This window comes from Clarias gariepinus, chromosome 9 (assembly GCF_024256425.1).
Source record: "Clarias gariepinus isolate MV-2021 ecotype Netherlands chromosome 9, CGAR_prim_01v2, whole genome shotgun sequence".
Lineage (NCBI taxonomy): Eukaryota > Metazoa > Chordata > Actinopteri > Siluriformes > Clariidae > Clarias > Clarias gariepinus.
This window is the reverse complement of record NC_071108.1, coordinates 17234938-17253632: the sequence shown is the minus strand read 5'-3', so window position 1 is coordinate 17253632 and position 18695 is coordinate 17234938. Positions and strand designations below refer to the sequence as shown.

Here is an 18695-nt window from a genome sequence, read left to right as displayed (position 1 = left end):
CGGAACGTGACGTCACACCGGGGGTTACCAGCAACGAGTTTGGAGAAAGAGACAAGCTGGGGGAAACTCAGTTTGGAAGAAAATGCGGGAAAAGAAACGGTCTGGAGAGGAGTTTTCCCAACACGAGGCAGCCTTATCACACAGGGGCAGATGTAATATGATGATTTGATAGGCGGAAAATTCCTGACGCAGAAGCAGAGCTGATAACGGGGAGCGCACTGACCGCGGTGTCTCAGACTACACTGGTGCTACACAAGGACTGATGAGAAATTGTGGGAAATATGAACGTGTTAAACCTGTGACTGCAATCCAATTTTTTTTTTTTTTTTTTTTTTGCACAGTGAAGCGTGAGAGCCATGAAGAAGCCTGAAGTGTAGCACGGTAAGATCGCGCATCATCGTTCCCTTTGTACTTCTCTCACTGGATGCTGGGCCGAAACACGGATCTTACAGGGTTGTTATAATCACCAACTCTCAGCGGGACATTTTCATCTCGGTTAATTAGTTAATTGTCCTGTTGACTTTGGTCACTTTTGGCTTTGCTTTTCCTCAGTCATTCATGCTGGGCGTCATAATGTAACATACTGTACTGTACGCTAGGCGTTATATCGCTACCACGCACACAAAGGAGGAGAAGAAAGACATCAGCCTGGGATCGTGTGGCAGCGAACAAAGCGACGAGTTTCTCCTGGACGGTCGTTTTTACTTCGTACCTAAAACATTAAGCTACACTTAGCTGCCTAAATGATTCCATAAGTAATTTTAACCCTTGAAAGGATTTATAGACAACGTAGCTATCCCAAGAGATGAGCAGAACCTCCTATCTACTTCTGTTTCTGCTGCATCAGGTCCATCACTGAAACAGCAGCAGTCAGCGCCACAGCAGCGTACATTATTTATCAAGTTGGAGGATTGGAATGCAGGACGTGTGTGTGTGTGTGGCCCGTACAATGCTTTACACGTAAAAAATGTTGTTAAAACGAAATTTTAAAAGCACAATCTTATTATCAGTATCTGCTTTTTTGTGCAGTCTTTATCACTTAGGAGTTCCCATGACTAATGAGCTCGTGGTTCTGTTATAAATGTACAAGTTCCAGTCTGCTTCAGTAACTTTATCTTGGTTAGTCTCAGGGGAAATTAGAGAATATCTCGAACACTGCTACCAAGACTGGAGAATATCCCTTCTGCATATAACAATAACAATAATAATAATAGTTATTATTATTATTATTATTATTATTATTATTATTCTGTCTATTATTATTATTATTATTATTATTATTATAATTAGGGTTTACTATTGCCTAATCATTTACCTGCATGGTTTGGACAGTGTGGGGACAGAAGAAACACATGAACACAGAACGAACATGTAAAAATCTGTACTATATTACAAGCTCCAGATAAAAAATAAAGAACCTGGAGATGTAATGCAGAATCACCATACACTGTGGCCCTTTGTTAAAGTTGCAGTTTGTTTTTAGACCTAATGCCTACCAATCAAATTAATGATGCCTTAAAAAATGGTGATACTGCGATGCAGTTCATCTTGTTAGTTTTCAACTTACTGCTTATGTTTCCAGGGCCTTCATATGAGCTTTGCCCATGGCTTGAAGATGGCTTCTTAGCACTGTCTACTAATACAATAGGGATGGGAATCACAGGGACCACCCCGATACGATGTTATCACAATATCTAGTTGCTGATTTGATTTGTGTTTTTATACTGCTAGTATCCCAATTTTATAAATATCTTGATTCTATGTACAGTGGGACCTCGGCATGCAAACTATTAAATAAAATTTTGCAAGAAATTTGCCTCGACATGTATTTTTCTCTGCATGTGAGCAACCCAGCGGGTCAAGCATGCATCTAGTCGAGCATAGCCAATCAAAACAAAGTTTTTTTTTTAGAATACGAATTTTCAATTTAAGAACTCCCCTTCGGAACGAATTAAATTTGTATACAGAGGTACCACTGTCTATTTTTTTATTATTATTGTTACAATTTAAAACCAAACCATTGAAAAAAAGTGACATTATGTGAAGCAGATTTTCTTTATGGTTAATTGCACTGACAGTGTAAGATACTGTCATATCTTTAGAGATTTTTCTTATTACAAAACAAAAAAACAAGATTTATTTTCAACTTTTAGAGCAGGGGTCCTCAAGAGCTGCAGCCCTAAATGGATTCTTTATTTCTCCAGATTATCAGTAGTTACAGTGAAGTCTAACTTATTTCATGACTTAAACTAGCTGTAGCAAACTTTTAAGCAAACTTCAAAAATGGGCAAAACCAATAATCTAATAACCAGTAATTTTACTTTCTCCTCCTCTTTCAGCAGTGAATGCATCCTTGACGGATAACTGCAAGCATGGAACAGAAAAAACAATGCAGAGCCCAAAATGGCAAGTAATAACTCTCTTGATCACTTTTATATTAGACATAAACCAGCTTCAGCTTAGCACCTAGTGAGCCTAATGCATGAGCAATCCAGAGCTCCTGAAAGAGTTTAACTCAATTTGAGTGAGAGGTGGAGGGCCTTTCGGAATAAGAGCTCACAGCCTGGGAGAAACTCTGTGCTGTACATTTATATTAGGCCATATCAGGCTGTGGGGTGTTGCTATGGAAACACTTGTCCTGTACCATGACAGAATTGTATTCTACCTACTGCTTTATGCTTTGATATGGATATGTGCATTGAATGCTCTCATGTTTATAGGCATCACTCCGAGTAGAAATCAGTGCAGCAGATGCTAATTAATGATGACTGTAATGATCCACAGTTTTGGCCTCATACTCTAATATCTTTATAAACACATTAAGCAGCTCCTTTTCCATCCGTCACAGTAGCATTAGAGATAATTAGAGCATCACTCAAATTTGTAAATTTTAGTTGTTCCAGGTAGTTAACAAAAAAAGTGAAAACTTTATTTAAAGCTAAGTAAACTAAGTGAACTTTACCATGTCCCTGTATAGACTTAAAAAATATATAAAAGTACTCCTAAGTTTAAATAGTGATTATGTCTGAGTAACTAACATTTAATATTTATTCAAATAGTGTTGTCCTCTATATGTGCACTGTTCTTAGTTGAGATTTTCTGTCCTCAGCCTCCCTCAGGACTCACCAAACATCTCCTCAGTGAACAATGGCCAGGTGGAGCTCTTTTGCATTCAGATATGGCTTTGACGTGGGCAGTTACTTCCATGACCTTCGACCCCTGGGAACAGGTGTGTCCGGCCTGGTGTTGTCTGCTGTCGACAGACGGAGCGGGCAACGGGTGGCAATTAAGAAGCTGGTACTGTGCGACACTGTGAGCATTAAACATGCATTGCGTGAAGTAAAAATCACATGTCGGCTTCAGCATGAGAACATTGTAAGAGTTTATGAAGCACTGGGCCCATGTGGCCAGTCCTTACCTCAAAACCTTGCCCAACTCACAGAGATCTATATTGTGCAAGAGCTTATGGAGACAGATCTGGCCCAGATATTGGAGCAAGGTCCATTATCAGTGGCCCATGCGACTTTGCTTTTCTACCAGCTTCTGCGAGCCCTCAAGTTCATCCACTCAGCCAATGTGCTGCACCGTGATCTGAAGCCAGCCAACATCTTCATCAACACCGAGCAGATGCTGCTAAAGATAGGAGACTTTGGATTGGCACGTATTGTTGACCCACACTATTCACACAAGGTAAAAGCAAATAATATTCTTTTGATTTTCCAGTGTTCTGCAAAATTCATGGGTGGTTCATAGAGTGGGTCAAAGTATATTTGTATGGTAAATTCATTGTGTGATCCAATTGGCTAATCAGCAGCTCCGTGGTGCACATGTCTTTATGTGAGTTAATTGGAAAATTAACTTTTGCATACCCTGTCAGCAAAACATAAAGACTGCAAACAAATTCTCTACAATATACTTCGGTGCCAGTGACACAGCATTTCCCATGCATTTTCCATGCTGCCTTACCTAGGATGGCACGTTATGCAAACACTGGTTTATGGTTGGTTGGTTGTCAGTCAAATAGCCTCTTCTTTTTTGTGCAGACTGAGTGATAAAAGTTGGCATCATATATTTGAATCACTTAGAGAAAATGTCTGCTAGTGTCCTACCTGAACCTATGAACTAATGTGCAGGGGTGGTGACCACAGTGGCTACTCCAGAATCAATGGTTTGTTGTTTAACATGAAAAGCACAACCTTGGAAAAAAATAAAAAGAAGTGGTTCATATTCTGGCTCCACCTCGATGCTTAACAGCCTGTCCTGGATTCCAATGTTAATGTGGAATAATGTCAAAGTTATGCCAGTCAGCTGTAATTTTACTCTGGGTGTAAGATTTAGAAATATAGTCTTTTGATAAGTAAGTCTCACAGCATCCAGTTACCTCACCACGGCGGACCATCCTATCCCCACAACAACTTGGCAAAGGTTTTACGCCGGATGCCCCTTGCTGGCGCAACCATCCCATTTTATCCAGGCTTGGTACTGGCACTGTCTCACACCAAGCAGTTACCTGATTAATTTATTATGTTTTAGATTTTTAGGTGTGATAACCAGACCTAAAGCAAGAAACTGTGTCTGCCCTCATGTTTGTGCAAGTATAACTTATTCTTACACTAGTGGACCACAGATCCCCAATGTGCACCCCTGCAATGATTCACTCTACAAGATAAAGTAGTTTAATACATATTGAATAGAAGTACGAGTTTAGCCACATGTTTTTACACTGCCCATTTATACATATACAGAACAATGTTGAAAACTATAAAAATAAAGGGTAAAATGCTTTGCATACATGTACAAAGGTGTGTCTAAACTTGACTGGTTCCCTTAGATGATCTTGATTTGAGCTACCATTATAGTATGAGTACCTAACATGTTTATGGTGGACTGATGCTTCAGGACTAAGGCTGTGAAAGATTTGTGAAGCATCTCCCACCTCCACTGTCCTGCTGTAGTGTGTAATATCTTCAGGCTGTAGAAGAACAAAATAAATGGAGACTTGTGTGAAATGAGCCAAGTGAGATTCAGTTATACAGAAGGGAGGGAAAGGTGCTAGGCTTCAATTGGAAAGGAGCACACAGCAAGCTCAACATGAAACCAGGCTTTGTTCTAAACAGCTTGAATGAACAATAAAGCTTTTTGTGAGTAATAACTGAGTCAGTCTAAAGTAGGGTGATATATCCGAACCCCTGCTGTTTTCCAATTTTAGTCTGCTGGCAACCAAGGACACGTATTACATTCTTTATTTGTGAATCAGTGTCCAGCACGCTCAGTTTCAGTTCAGTCTGTTGTTTCTGATTCGGTCGAAACGACAATCTGCTGACTTGAATGGGTGCATCTGCTGACTTGATGTGATCACAACTCTGACACTTTAATGACTAATGGTGCCTCGTTACAGTATGAGCGAGGGTCTAATGAAAAACAATTTTTTGTTTAGTTTTCTTAGTGTTTCCATTTATTTACATTCTGCCTTTGATTTTGGAAATATTTCCTGTACATGGGTATTAATTCACCTAGTAAATTTCTTTTGATGCTTAACAAGACTGTCCCTGTGTAGCGCTACAGGGGATGGATTTAGGATATGTTGCTAAAGTACCTTTAGTTTCAGTAGTGATATGTGCTACACCTCTGTAAAGTGTATGATTTTAAATATAACTTGGAAATGCCACAGAGGACTAGGTTTTCCTTTTGTTGGTTGTTGAGCTTATGTGTCTGCTGGTTAACTAGGAATAAAAATGAATAGACCAGAAATAATTTTGGCTTATTGGGCTACTGATTCGTTAGTTCCTGAGAAAGATACAGTATTTATTATCCAATATATGGTATCAATTATGCAATGAACCCTCTTTTATGGTATATTGTGGTCTATTTATGTCCTTTTGGAAAGAATTGTTGGGTTAGGGTGTTTATGTTTACGTTAAATCATAAAAATAGAAATAGATTAGTGGGTGGTATTCGTTGGTTCATTTTGTAATACTTGCTTTTTTACTTTGCAGTGGTTGCAGATGTAATTGATTTGTGAGTCGATCGAAGGCCTTTAGTTGTAAGTGGGGCACAGTTGTATTCAGTTTGTCCAGGGTATGTGAATGGCATCTCTGTTTCTCTGTTCCCATCACAACCTACCTCACTCAGAGGAATCTGCCTGGTACGATCTCGTCAATGATTCATCACCTCCTCTCAGGAGAAAGCTGGAAGGTGGAAAAGACAAGATGGTTTAAATGGGGGTCTGTTAGAGGCCATGCGGCTACATCAGCTGTTTCTCATTAAACTTTAAAGAGGCTGGGTCATTTATTCTCCTGGAAAGCACAGTGCTGCAGTGGAGGCATTCTGGCAGAAGCAGGGAAGTGTATTGTGCTTTAAGGTTATGAGAGTTCCTGTAAACAGTACAGTCTTCACCCATGACGTCGTGCTTTGCAGAGTTCTGTGCAGCCTTACTTGCCGAACAGAGTTGTTTACTTGAATCCAATAAATGTCACATAAATGAAATTTTAAAAATGACAGAAAATATCCTTGGTACTGCAATAACGTCTCTTTATGTATCCTACTGTATATCCCATAAGATCAACAGGCTTGGCTCATTTTAGTGTAGGTACTTTATTTTAACCAAGGGGATAAAAATGTGATGCAGATATTTTCTTGCATGTACTGTGAAACAGCAATTACATTTTCTTTATTAATATTATGTTAGTTTTTCTTCCTAGTTAAAATTTATGTTTTGGATCATCCGTCAAATGAATTACTTCTAGTAACTCTCAAACTATAGCAGCAGTGTTTCCTTGTTACAATCTTTCTTTATCTCAAGATAAAAAAGGAACTTGTCGTGTTACAGAATAACGAAAAGGCATTCCTCTTTCCCAGAAATAAGCCCTCGTACCTCTCAGCAAGTAATACATTATCATCTACAAATAGAACATTTTACTGTATCAGTGTTGTTTTTCATTTGTTTATTGTCATTATGTGGAATGTCTGCTATACAAGGTCACCATTGTTTTTGGAAATGCAGACTCTCTTGTGGTACAGCAGTGTGTCGACACAAGTTGCTTGAGCCCATATGTTTTCCCAGGAGGTTGCAACGTTCTCGTGTGTGTGTGTGTGTGTGTGTGTGTGTGTGTTCAAACAGGGCTACCTCTCAGAGGGGATGGTGACAAAGTGGTATCGCTCCCCTCGTCTGCTGCTCTCTCCCAACAACTACACCAAGGCCATCGACATGTGGGCCGCAGGCTGCATCCTGGCTGAGATGCTAACAGGCCGAATGCTTTTCGCAGGTCAGATTTATGAAATGTGCAATTAGATAAGCATCGTCATCAAATTTATGCTCGTTCTGTCATAGATGTAGCAGACTGCGTTGAGAATTTACCATATTCAATATGTTCTACAATGAGCCTTTTTTAGCAGTATTCTAAACACTTTTTGTACACATAACCATCTAAAAAGTATATTCTTTAGTATTATTACAGCTCATCTCTTGTTGCTCAGCAGGACATGGTAACATGGAACAAATGAAGAAATGCATAAATGCATACAAACATATGTAAACTATATGCAGTACATACACCAAGAGCTTCAGTTAATGCTCACATTAAACATCAGAATGGAAAAAGTGTGCTCTCTCTGACTTTCGCATCGTGGTCGTTACCAGACAGTTTAGATGGAGTATTTCAGAACCTGCTGATCTCCTGGGATATTCACACACAACGATCTCTAGGGTTTGAATGGTGTGAAAAACATTAAGTGGCCGACAGATCTGTGGGTGGAAATGCCTTGTTATGGAAAATGCAGATTGTTTTGAGCTGCCAGGAAAGATAGAGTAACTCGTATAAGCACTCATTACAGCCATGGTGAGCAGAAAAGCATTTCAGCATACACAAAACACTGAACCTTTCAGTAGATACAACAAAGAAGACCACACACAAGTTTCACACCTGTCAGCTAGCAACTGGAATCGGAGGCTATTTTGGGTGTAACCTGATGTGGCCTTCGACTGTTGTAGCCAATAAACTTCAAGGGTTGATGTCTCGTAATTTTGAGATCCTTTTATTCCTACCATAATTGTAAGGAGTGATTGTCATTATAGAGTTAAATGCTAATTCAAAACAGATTGGTCATTCTTCTCTGATCTCTCATCAATAAGGTGTTTCATCCCACGGACCTTGCACCTGCAGGATGTTTTTATCTCCTCCAATCTGTGTAACCTCTAGATACTTCTAGTGTGAAAACCCAGGAGATCAGGAGCTTCTGAAAGGCTTAAACCAGCCCCAACATTAAATAAAGCTTTTGCCCTGCAAATGCATATTACCACATGATTGGCTAATTAGATAAATGCATGAATGTACTGATGTTCCTAATAAAGTGGATGGTGAGTGTACACTGTAGCTTTTACCAGACAGAAAGTGTTTCCTCCTTATTCAATTTATTAAACCTAAATGAGGCTAAATATGCATGTAGCTACCTGTCTAGGAGGTATATATTTACAGCCAAACCTCCTCAAAGGAACTTAATATCCTGCAAATACTTTACAGTCGGGTCCATAAGGATTTGGACAGGCACAATATTTTTTTCATAGATTTGCCTCTGTACAATAGGTTTTAATTGAAGCAATCAAGATGTGATTGAAGTGTGGACCTCAGTGTAGATTGCATTCAACCGTTCATGAATTATAGCAATTTTTATACACAGTCCCTCCTGACTATATTTGAAGCTTTTCTCTTTTATTAATTTAATATGGAATGTTTTTTATAGAGGTATGACCACTAAACATGGCCAAAATTATGTGGACACCTGACCTGCTTACCCATATATACCCATTCCAAAGCCCATGGGCATCAACACAGAGTCACTCCTGTCTTTGTTGTTACTAATAACCTCTATTATTCTTGAAATAATAGTGAGTTCATACTGATTAGACCTTAAATGGATTTGCACTCATGGCATGCAACATTCTCAAGATGGCAAGCAATGTTTTTATGAACCTGTCTTTGGACATAGGAGTATTGTCATCTTTGTGATGGCAGCCTGTGAAAGGAACAGTGGCATGCTCCTTTCCTCCGCAGTGCTTTGGTCTTCCCCTTGGGCAAGGGAGATTAACCCTTAAGCCCCCCTTACGAGGGTAACATTCAAACTCTTCTACTATTCTATCCTTACTTGCTTGGTAGAACTTTCATCACTCCGTAGGGCCCCGGAGAATAATTGATCCCACCTATCCTAATTCTATTATAAGGAACAATTAGTTTGCCGTGAGTTGTGACCCGTGTCCGTGGAGGAAGAGATCCTGGTTTCTGAGAAATGTGGTTTACTGCGGCTTCCATTATTTCAACACAAAACTTTGGCTCCTACTTCATCTAGACGGGAGGTTGGAATGGCTCGATCCAATCAATCGGCTGGTCAAAGCATACTCCTAGAATATTCTGAGATAAATGAACATCAGTAACTTTCAGACTCATTGGGGACTTTGGCTAAGGGTCAATCAAGTTATGTAAGCAACTTGTTGCTTACCTTGCTTGAGTATATCATCACTATATCCTTGATGCATAATCTGCTGGAGTTCCACGGTGCTGTGCATCCCTATTTTTTGGGGTCCAAGGTGGGTGAGGAGTAGAGATGATGAAAAGAAAATCTTATATATGGCTACAAAACACAACTCAAAAAAATGCTTTTTGGACCTGGATATGGACAACACTTCTAGAAAGACATGTGTTTCAACGATAAGTAATGATGACTGGCCAAATGTATTATAATTGAAGCCTCTTCTCCTGATCTCCCAATAACCAAACTTTCCCCTTTTGCTATACAAAAAAGGTATTACAGGAATAGCAGGAACGATAAAAGAAGTAAAAAAATTACGAACTGAACAAATTCTTGTGGAATGTAACAAAAAGGCCAATGCTGAAAATGTATTACATGCCAACATGTTAGCTGGGATACATGTTAAGACATCACCATACCCAACGCTAAACTACAGTAAAGGGGTAATCCATACCAGAGAACTGGATGATGTCGATGAAGAAGAAATAAAAAACGAACTTAAGACCCAAGGAGTAATAAACGTAAAAAGAACAATAATCAAAAGAGAAGAACGAGTAATTAAAACAAATACATACATCATCACATTCAATAAACCAAAAATACCAGAAAGAATCCTGATTGGGTATCTTAGTGTTCCAGTAGATCTCTTTATTCCCCTTAGGTGCTTCAACTGCCAAAAATATGGTCATGGATCAAATGGATGCAAAAATAAACACATCTGTTGTAATTGTGGCGAAGGCGGCCATGACAAAGAGAGCTGTGAAAGACCAACCAAATGTTGTAATTGCTCAGCTGCATCAAAACAGTGTCCCATGTGGATCAAAGAAAAATAAATACAGAAGGTTAGATGTTTTAAGAGGATCAGTTACCCTGAAGCAAGGAAGATAGTGTCTGCTGCTCCTGTTTTCGCTTTAAACGAAACTTTTGCTTGTGTGGTCAAAAAAACTGTAAACACAATTGATTGTCAGACAGATATCACCTGGATGCATAAAGATAAACCCCAAACCATCAACCACAATAATCCCCTTCCAAGGACAAAGAAAACAGGAGTCCAGAGTGGATCTCCTACTGATGACCTTCATACTGACCAGTTCAACAACCGAGAACGGAAAAGCAAATAAAAGTAACAGAAAATTAAGTATTACACAATCAAAGAGTGATACTTCAAAAACAAGACAAATTAAAGATGCAGAAATGAAAGACAGTGAACATCCCAGCAGAAGCCCTTCCCTTAAAAGCAGATTAAGGACCACTTTCCCTGTTCCTCCTAGTAGATGATGGAAAATGTTATTATTCAGTGGAACTTTCATGGTGTTCAGGCTAATTTAGCGGAGTTGCAATGTCTAACTGCAACCATCAACCCGATTGCTGTATGCCTTCAAGAGACACTGCTACCATCAGACAATGCTTTCACTTTTAAAAATTTTATTGCTTTTAATACTTTGGGTCCCAATAACAAGCGAGCTTCTGGTGGACCAACTATTTTAATTAGAGATGATATGATTCACAGTCATATCAGACTTAACAGCAATTTACAGGTAACCGCAGTACGACTGACACTACAGAAAACCATCACAATCTGTTCTCTTTACATTCCCCCAGATTTAAATCTATCTCACATGGCACTAGACCAACTAGTTGCTTAACTCCCTTCTCCCTTTATCTTAATGAGAGATTTAAATAGCCATAACTACCTTTGGGGTAGTAATCACTGCAGTGCAAAAGGAAAGAAGATTGAAGATTTTATTGAAAACCATACCCTATGTATTTTAAATGATGGATCAAATACATATCTACACCCAGGACATGGAACATACTCCGCAATTGACTTAACAATTTGTCAGCCTGAACTCTTTTTAGATTTATTATGAAAAGTACATCAACATCTATGTGGACGTGATCATTTCCCCATTATAGTTACTATCAAAGGAAGAGAAGAAGAAGTAAAAGTACAAAGATGGCAAATTAAAAAGGCAAACTGGTATCATTTTCAATCTCTCTGCTTTGAAAAATTTGCTGAACTCTCAGAACATAGCCCAGACGCTATGCAGAAATTTACAGAAACTCTCATAGCAACTCTCACAGAAGTAAAAACATGCTAACTGTTGAGCGGAAAATCCAACAGGAGATAAATAAAATACAAACTTGGTCAATGCAGAATGGCTTCAACTTCTCACAAACAAAAACCGTCTGCATGCATTTTTGCCAACTTCAATCACTAAATAACGAACCAGAGTTGGTTATGGATGGAACCCCCATTAAAGTTGTTAAAGAGACTAAATTTCTGGGCGTCACCCTTGACAGCAAATTATCTTTTATTCCACACATTAAACTTCTTAAAAAGAAGTGTTTGAAAGCCATGAATATTTTAAAGATTTTATCCAAAACCAAATGGGGAGCAGACAGTTCATCTTTGATAAATATATATGGAACTCTTATTCGATCAAAACTGGATTATGGAAGTATAATTTATGGTTCAGCCAGGAAATCATATACTGTATACGCCTTCTGGACACTGTACACCACCAAGGCATACGACTGGCATTAGGAGCCTACAGAACATCACCAATCCAAAGTCTGTATGTCGAAGCTTATGAACCCTCCTTGGAAAACAGGCGATTAAAATTGGCACTACAATGTACAATCAAGCTGAGAACAAATAATGAAAATCCAGCATATCCAGCAGTCTTCACATTCAACAATCTATCAAAAGAAACCAAACTATATCCGCCCACGTAGTTTACAGATTAAAACGCATATAGAGAACCTGAAAGTTGACTTGAACATCCTAGAACAGACACATTTTAGCAGAGTTGCCCCATGGAACCTCAAGAAGCCTAACATCTACCTGGATCTAGGAAAAAAACAGAAGTCTAAAACCCATCCGAACGAATATTACCAACAATTTCTGGACATAAGAGAAAAATTACCACAGCATACCCCAATATACACGGATGGATCGAAATCAGGAAATAACTGGGTGTACGCATCACCGAACAAAGTTAAATTTTTACTGCAGAAGCAAATGCTCTGCTCATGCCTTTGAAATTCATTTAAACCACATCACGAAAGGATTACCTAATAATATCGGACTCAAAATCATGTCTTCAAGCATTAGAAAATATAAAAACAGATCATCCAACAATAGTGGAAATATTAACAAAGGTATCATTCTTAGAAGCCAATAATTTTCACATAGTTTTCTGTTGGATACCCGGACACTCAGGAATCCCTGGTAATGAGAAGGCGGACAGAGCTGCCAAGTAAGCATTGTCTAAAAGACCAGTCAAATGTTTTATTCCTTTCTCAGATCAACAATAAACGGCAATCAGAATGGGACCAATACTCAAATAATAAACTGTATCAAATTAACTCTGATGTTGGATAAAGATACACTTTTCCTTTGAAAAATCGCTGGGATCAAGTGACCTATACTGTACAAGATGCAGGATAGGACACACAAAAGCAACACACTCATTTTTACTGTCAAGAGAAAATCCACCACAATGTTCATCATGCAGAACCCAGTTGTCCATCAAACATATTTTATTTGACTGCAACTCTTTTACTCCTTTAAGGAACTTGTTTTATTATGTTGATACTTTAAAAAAAGTTTTTGAACAAGTAAACACAAACATGGTTTTGAAATTCTTAGAAAAAATTCATCTTAAACATCTTATCTAGTTTTTAAATAACAAAAATGCTTCTCGCCATGAATATAGCCATAGAAGCTGGCATGGCGTTAAATAAGAAAGAAAGAAGTTCAAACGAATGTAAATCTTCATGCTATAGCATAGAAAACATTTTATAAATCTGTGGCAATGTGATGATCAGGTGTCCACATACAGTGGCCATATAATGTATGTTTAGGATAATACCCTTTTGTGCTGTTCTATTTTTAAATGTAAGACAACCTTGTCTAACATCAGAATACTTTACTGCAGGGGCACATGAGCTGGAGCAGATGCAGCTAATTCTGGACACTGTGCCAGTGATCAGAGAGGAGGACCGACAGGAGCTGCTGAGGGTCATGCCCTCCTATGTCAACCACAACTGGGAGGTCAGGAGATCACTGCGAGAGCTACTGCCGGAGGTGGATGATGAAGGTGAGAAAGAAACAGGGCTAAAATGAACAAGTAAAGTTTTTTTTATCAATTCATATAATTCACACCATCTTTAGACCAATACTGTATGTGTGAGTCTGCTGTTTCATTCCTCCTTTCAGCCATAGACTTTCTGGAGCAGATTTTAACCTTTAACCCAGTGGACCGCCTGACGGCAGAAGCAGCTCTTTGTCACTCATTCCTCAGTCAATATTCCTGCCCTCAGGATGAGCCTGTGTCACTCCAGCCTTTCCGTATAGAGGACGAGCTAGAGGACAGTTTAGTGAGCAAACATGGCCACTGGGACAGGTACAGGATGCACTTCCTTGTTCTCAGAAATATGATTTTGCTTAAAAGGTTCCTGATTTAGGCTTTTACAGACCTAGGGTGGGAGAATAAATTGAGGCTTGTTTTGATGCAGTTTATAGTTTAGTGCATTAAGTGCATGACTGCATGAGTGTTTACTGAACTGAATTTCAGTAAATTTGGCAATATACTTTTTTAAAGCACAATATTCTAACGCACTTATGATTTTAATATTTGCACTGAACATGATTCCACCTTTGCGTTCCATTGTTTTCCAAAGATAAAATGGTAAAAAAGTTAATGTTTTTCAATATGTAAACTTTGACTTTGTTTTCTAATCAAATTATTTACATCTCCTAGAGCAAACAAGCACATTTTAATAAATCAGTAAATCAGAGAGCCAATTTTGTATTCAAATATTCACTGAAGATAAAATAAGATTACTAAAAGAAGGTGTGTAGTTACAGTAATTATTACACAGTAAAAATGAAGCCAAGATCATAGCATAGGGAAATTGAGAAAATATCCTTAGGGCTCTATGACATAATGGGCTGGTTAAATATAGCTGCTTATAAATTATTCTCTTAATTAAATCTCACAATATCATGCTGTCCTTTCTGCAGCCAGATGGCCTGATGTAAGGTGAAGTCCATTGACATTATTTACTGCTTAGATAATAAGCAGGTGGAGGTTAATCAGGCTGATTCTACATTGTTTGTCGAGAAAACATGTCCAAAGAGCTTACTTAGGGTTTAACTTAGAAGGACAAAGACCAAAAGTGGAACTTTTCTGGTTTGAGAGGCAACTGAGTTGTGCAGAGCATAAAATTCATCAAGCTCATGTCTAGAAGTACTAAATAAAAACCATATGATCAGTGATATTACCTGTTGCAAAACACTGCTTTTAAGTAAAATAATAATAATAATAATGTGAAACTCTTATAGGCTTTTATTATTATTATTATTATTATTATGTTTATGGATTACAGCTTATGAAAAAAATCAATAAAAAATTACAATACAGAAAATGTGTATGTTTTAAAAAAGTATGTCAATTTATGCACTCAGTACTTTGTCGTGACTCCTTCAGCATGAATTACTGCGGTCTTGACATGGCATGAGGGCGATCAGTCTGTGGCACTGCTGAGGCATTATCATCTTGAAGCCCATTTCCTGAATCTATCTGTGTGTGGTTGCTCTGGATGCACAACATATTTATTCTGTGTAAATAGAATCTTGAAGTGAAATATTTTAATAATTTCATTAGCTGTAAGCTGTAATCAACTAAATTAAAAAAAAAGGCTTTCAAAATTTCAGTTTACTTATAATTAATCTGGGTTATATGAGGTAACTTAAATTACATAAAGTATATGCAAATAATGTCAAAAAAATTCACCCCTTCAAAATTGCCCCTAAGATCACTGCAAAAATCACTCCATTTGCCACAATAAGGTTTGTAGCGTCTAAAAAAAATGCTTTTGGGCCACTCTGCCATCTTGCACTCGAGGGGTTGCCACAGCGGACCACAACAACTTTGCAGAGGTTTTTATTTTTGGTCCGGCGCACATAAAGTTTGACATCCCACAGATATAACACCTCTTCTCTCAAACACTCCAAGAAACCAAAGCACTAGGTTTGGACATAATGTTCCTTTGATAAAAGGAAAAGAAGAGCAGCATGCTGTTTAGCTGTTGGCTTTGAGGTTTAGGCTGAATACATCTAAATGCCCAGTTTAACAATTTAGGTAACATTCTAGTTACAAAGCAAAGCTTAGATAGCTGCCATTTTTTTTGCAGCTAACGGCACTGGAAGGTGACAGTAATGCAAACTTCTGTCTACTACTACTACCTCATTTATTACATGTGATTCCACTCACCATTTAATTCACAAGGCTTCATGGGCTGAACGTGGTGTGGTATTGTGGTGTATGGGACTCTATGCCTGTGTGTCAACCTCAGGCTAAGGCAGTGACTATAAGGAGTGTTGTACTGCATGTTTAGAACTGTGAATAAATCATACTCAATGTATTTAAATTAAATGGCAAGCCCTCAGTCAATCCATGTTAAAGCATTTTCCATGCCAAAGCTGTTATCTTAGGTTAGCTATTAATGAAGATGTCCAACATGTTAGATGTCCAACATCTAAATAGTTTCTTGAAATAGTAATTTTACTTATCATTGTGGTTAGTGTTTTTATTTATTTTATTTGAACTCTACAACATTTAAATTTACTTTGTGGTTATGGAATGAGAGGGACAGATGACTATTATTGACTAAAGGGTTATCAATTATGAAAGCATCTAGTCCCAGAGAAATCCACAAAATTATATTTATAGAGTTGATTTTTGACCCTTTAGAAAGTTTAAAATAAAGAAAAAAAATTACATTAAATACACTCCTTTAAAAAAAAAAAAAACCTTAATGTGTTTACTGTCATATAGAGTTCAATTATATAACACTATTATTATTATTAGTGCCAAAATTATTTTGTTTACTTCCAAGTAAACTACTTTACTTACTTTTAAATCATTTTCTTGTATCCAAAGCAGGTCTGTAGGATTAACCCAGTTTCATGTGCAATTACAATTGTGGCTTCCAATGTTTATGAAAGCAAGACAAACGATTATTTCATTCCATTCCATTCCATTTCACCATGGTCTCGCTTTGTCTAAAACCAGTGCATTGATTTCCTTTACAGTGGTGTGCTTTTACCCTTCACCTAAAGGACACACACACACATCTATCATTTATCTCATGTTATTTGTTTACAGTCAAATTACATTTAAGAAAATCGCAAGTATTTTTTATTAATATATTCATTATGTTTCAAAAGTAAAGTAATCATGTTAAATAATCATGATTAATGCCCTAATTTGGCAGCCCTAATCCAGAGGTGTAGCCGTATGTATGCATCATCTAATGAACTTTAAGGTTCCACATTTGTTTTTAAATTGTATGCCTTTAATAATCACCATCACATGTCTACCATCATCTTATGTAGACACCAGGTCTTCACACACAGTCACGAGTAACAAAATGTGTTCAAGATGTCCAAGCTCAATCCAGTCATTCAGATTTACTACTTTTAGATTAACTTATCATCTTTCCATGTGTGCAGTCTTTCATCAGATCTGTGCTGGAAGCAGCAGGAGCAGTGCGGTTACATACAGAGTGTATCGGAAATGACGGAGACCGAAGAGGATGAGGTCCAGAGAGATCCCCGTGCGAATTCCTCCTCCCTCATTGAGGAAGCCCTGGTGGACCCTGGTAAGCATTCACACAGCAGCTCGGCCGAGCGCTTTCTCGAGCACTCTCACTCATCTTTAGACAGGCTCTGCAGCCACTATATGGAGCTGGACTGCGGACACTCCTGTGACTACAAAGTGGGTTCTCCTTCATATTTGGATAAAATAGCATGGAGGGATGGAAAGCCCCAACACTATTCTGAGCCAAAGCTGATTCTGGACTTGTCTCATTGGAAGCGCAACACTCTCCCATCTCCTGAAAAAGGGGATTCTAAGCAGATTGATGCAGAAGAACCTGGTGATCTGTTCCAGGAGATTTCACGCTGGGCAGCCAGCACACAACTAGGTCTTCATTCTCCCGGATCACCTCAGGAACCTCCGACCTCACCAGGGTCTCCACCGTTACCTATTTCTCCTACTCTGCTTCCTTATTCATTCACACAAACGCAGACACCTTCTCTACTCTACACTTCCGACCTTCTTCAGCATGGCAGGAGAAGTCCAGCTTGTTACTTTTCCTCTCCTACCCATCTGTTGCCTTCTTCTCCCTCTTCACCTACTCCAGGTTTATTAACTCCTTTTCAAACAAACAGTGAAGACTCGCCAATAGCTAGCGGAGAGGAATATTCTCACTTTGATCTGGATGTGTTCATATCACAGGTAAAAAGTGAAAACAGTGTTACTTCTAAGCAGGGTAGCATTAGCAGTAACTCTAGGATCTCAGAGCACAAACCTTCAAGGACACAAAGATCAATGCCAGATGTGGTTGAATCGCAAAGTTTTCCCAAAGAACAGTGGTAGAATGAGTGGATAGTTGAGAAGACCACCCTAGAACTGAGTGACTGAATATCTAACACATTAGTGCTGTGCTTGCCCTGTTGCGTAGTTTCATTCATGTTTGACTTATAACACATAAAATATTTTGTGTCTGTTTGAATTTCTAATGGCTCCTAAAATGTGGTTATACCTCAGAGGAAAAATTGAGAAAAACTGGCTCCCTCATTGTTTTCCCTTGGACGAAGCAGACACAGAATCCGTGCAAGGGCATACTACAGACCTTCAAAGAATTTTAATGTGAAGCCTAAAAGCATCAACCTACTGTAACACCCCATAAGTAATAATAAGAAACACTGAACAAGAGTGTTAGTGCACATTTCGGAGCCTTTTATGCAGAAATTCATGATTCCAAAGGGTGCACAAACTTTTCTGGATAACAGAAATATTGCTGAATGTAGTTTTACAGTTCTTCCAACATTATTTAAATAGACTGTTTTTAAAATGACAATTCATGCACTCTGCACATGAGCTGCTTTTTATACCACTGTATTATCCACCTTTGCAATAGTAGACAGTAATGATTTGCTTGATTACTGTTTCCAAAGCTTTCACCTAATAAACCTTTTCCTTGTAATATACAAATTGTTTGTTTTACTGTTTCTTCCTCTAATTATTTCTAGGTAAGCTGTCCATAAATTGGCTTCATTAAAATGTTGAAGGCCCTGTGGGTAGAGCTGCTACCTC

The 18695-nt window shown here is 38.3% G+C and overlaps 1 protein-coding gene across 3 annotated transcripts; it reads left to right on the top strand.

Annotated features, from left to right (window-relative positions):
• mapk4 (mitogen-activated protein kinase 4) lies at nucleotides 1–18573 on the top strand. 3 transcript variants are annotated; one of them, XM_053503225.1, is made up of 7 exons: nucleotides 1–381; nucleotides 2340–2406; nucleotides 3110–3690; nucleotides 7121–7265; nucleotides 13467–13628; nucleotides 13748–13934; nucleotides 14555–14831. In XM_053503225.1, the coding sequence occupies exons 3-7, from the start codon at nucleotides 3148–3150 to the stop codon at nucleotides 14565–14567; spliced, it is 1050 nt and encodes a 349-aa protein (XP_053359200.1). In that variant the 5' UTR covers nucleotides 1–381; nucleotides 2340–2406; nucleotides 3110–3147; the 3' UTR covers nucleotides 14568–14831. The 3 variants fall into 3 exon arrangements, with proteins under 3 accessions (XP_053359200.1, XP_053359199.1, XP_053359198.1); XM_053503224.1 differs by lacking the exon at nucleotides 14555–14831 and adding an exon at nucleotides 17048–18573 and having other exon boundaries at nucleotides 2–381; nucleotides 2343–2406; XM_053503223.1 differs by lacking the exon at nucleotides 14555–14831 and adding an exon at nucleotides 17048–18573 and having other exon boundaries at nucleotides 2–381.
• Nucleotides 18574–18695: the final 122 nt, after the last annotated feature.

Bases quoted from the DNA above. Each gene is read 5' to 3' on its own strand.
- mapk4 (XM_053503224.1), top strand. From the start codon at position 3,148: ATGGCCAGGTGGAGCTCTTTTGCATTCAGATATGGCTTTGACGTGGGC. The intron at 7,266-13,466 runs GTCAGATTTATG...ACTTTACTGCAG, and splicing joins AGGCCGAATGCTTTTCGCAG to GGGCACATGAGCTGGAGCAG. The intron at 13,629-13,747 runs GTGAGAAAGAAA...TCCTCCTTTCAG, and splicing joins GCCGGAGGTGGATGATGAAG to CCATAGACTTTCTGGAGCAG.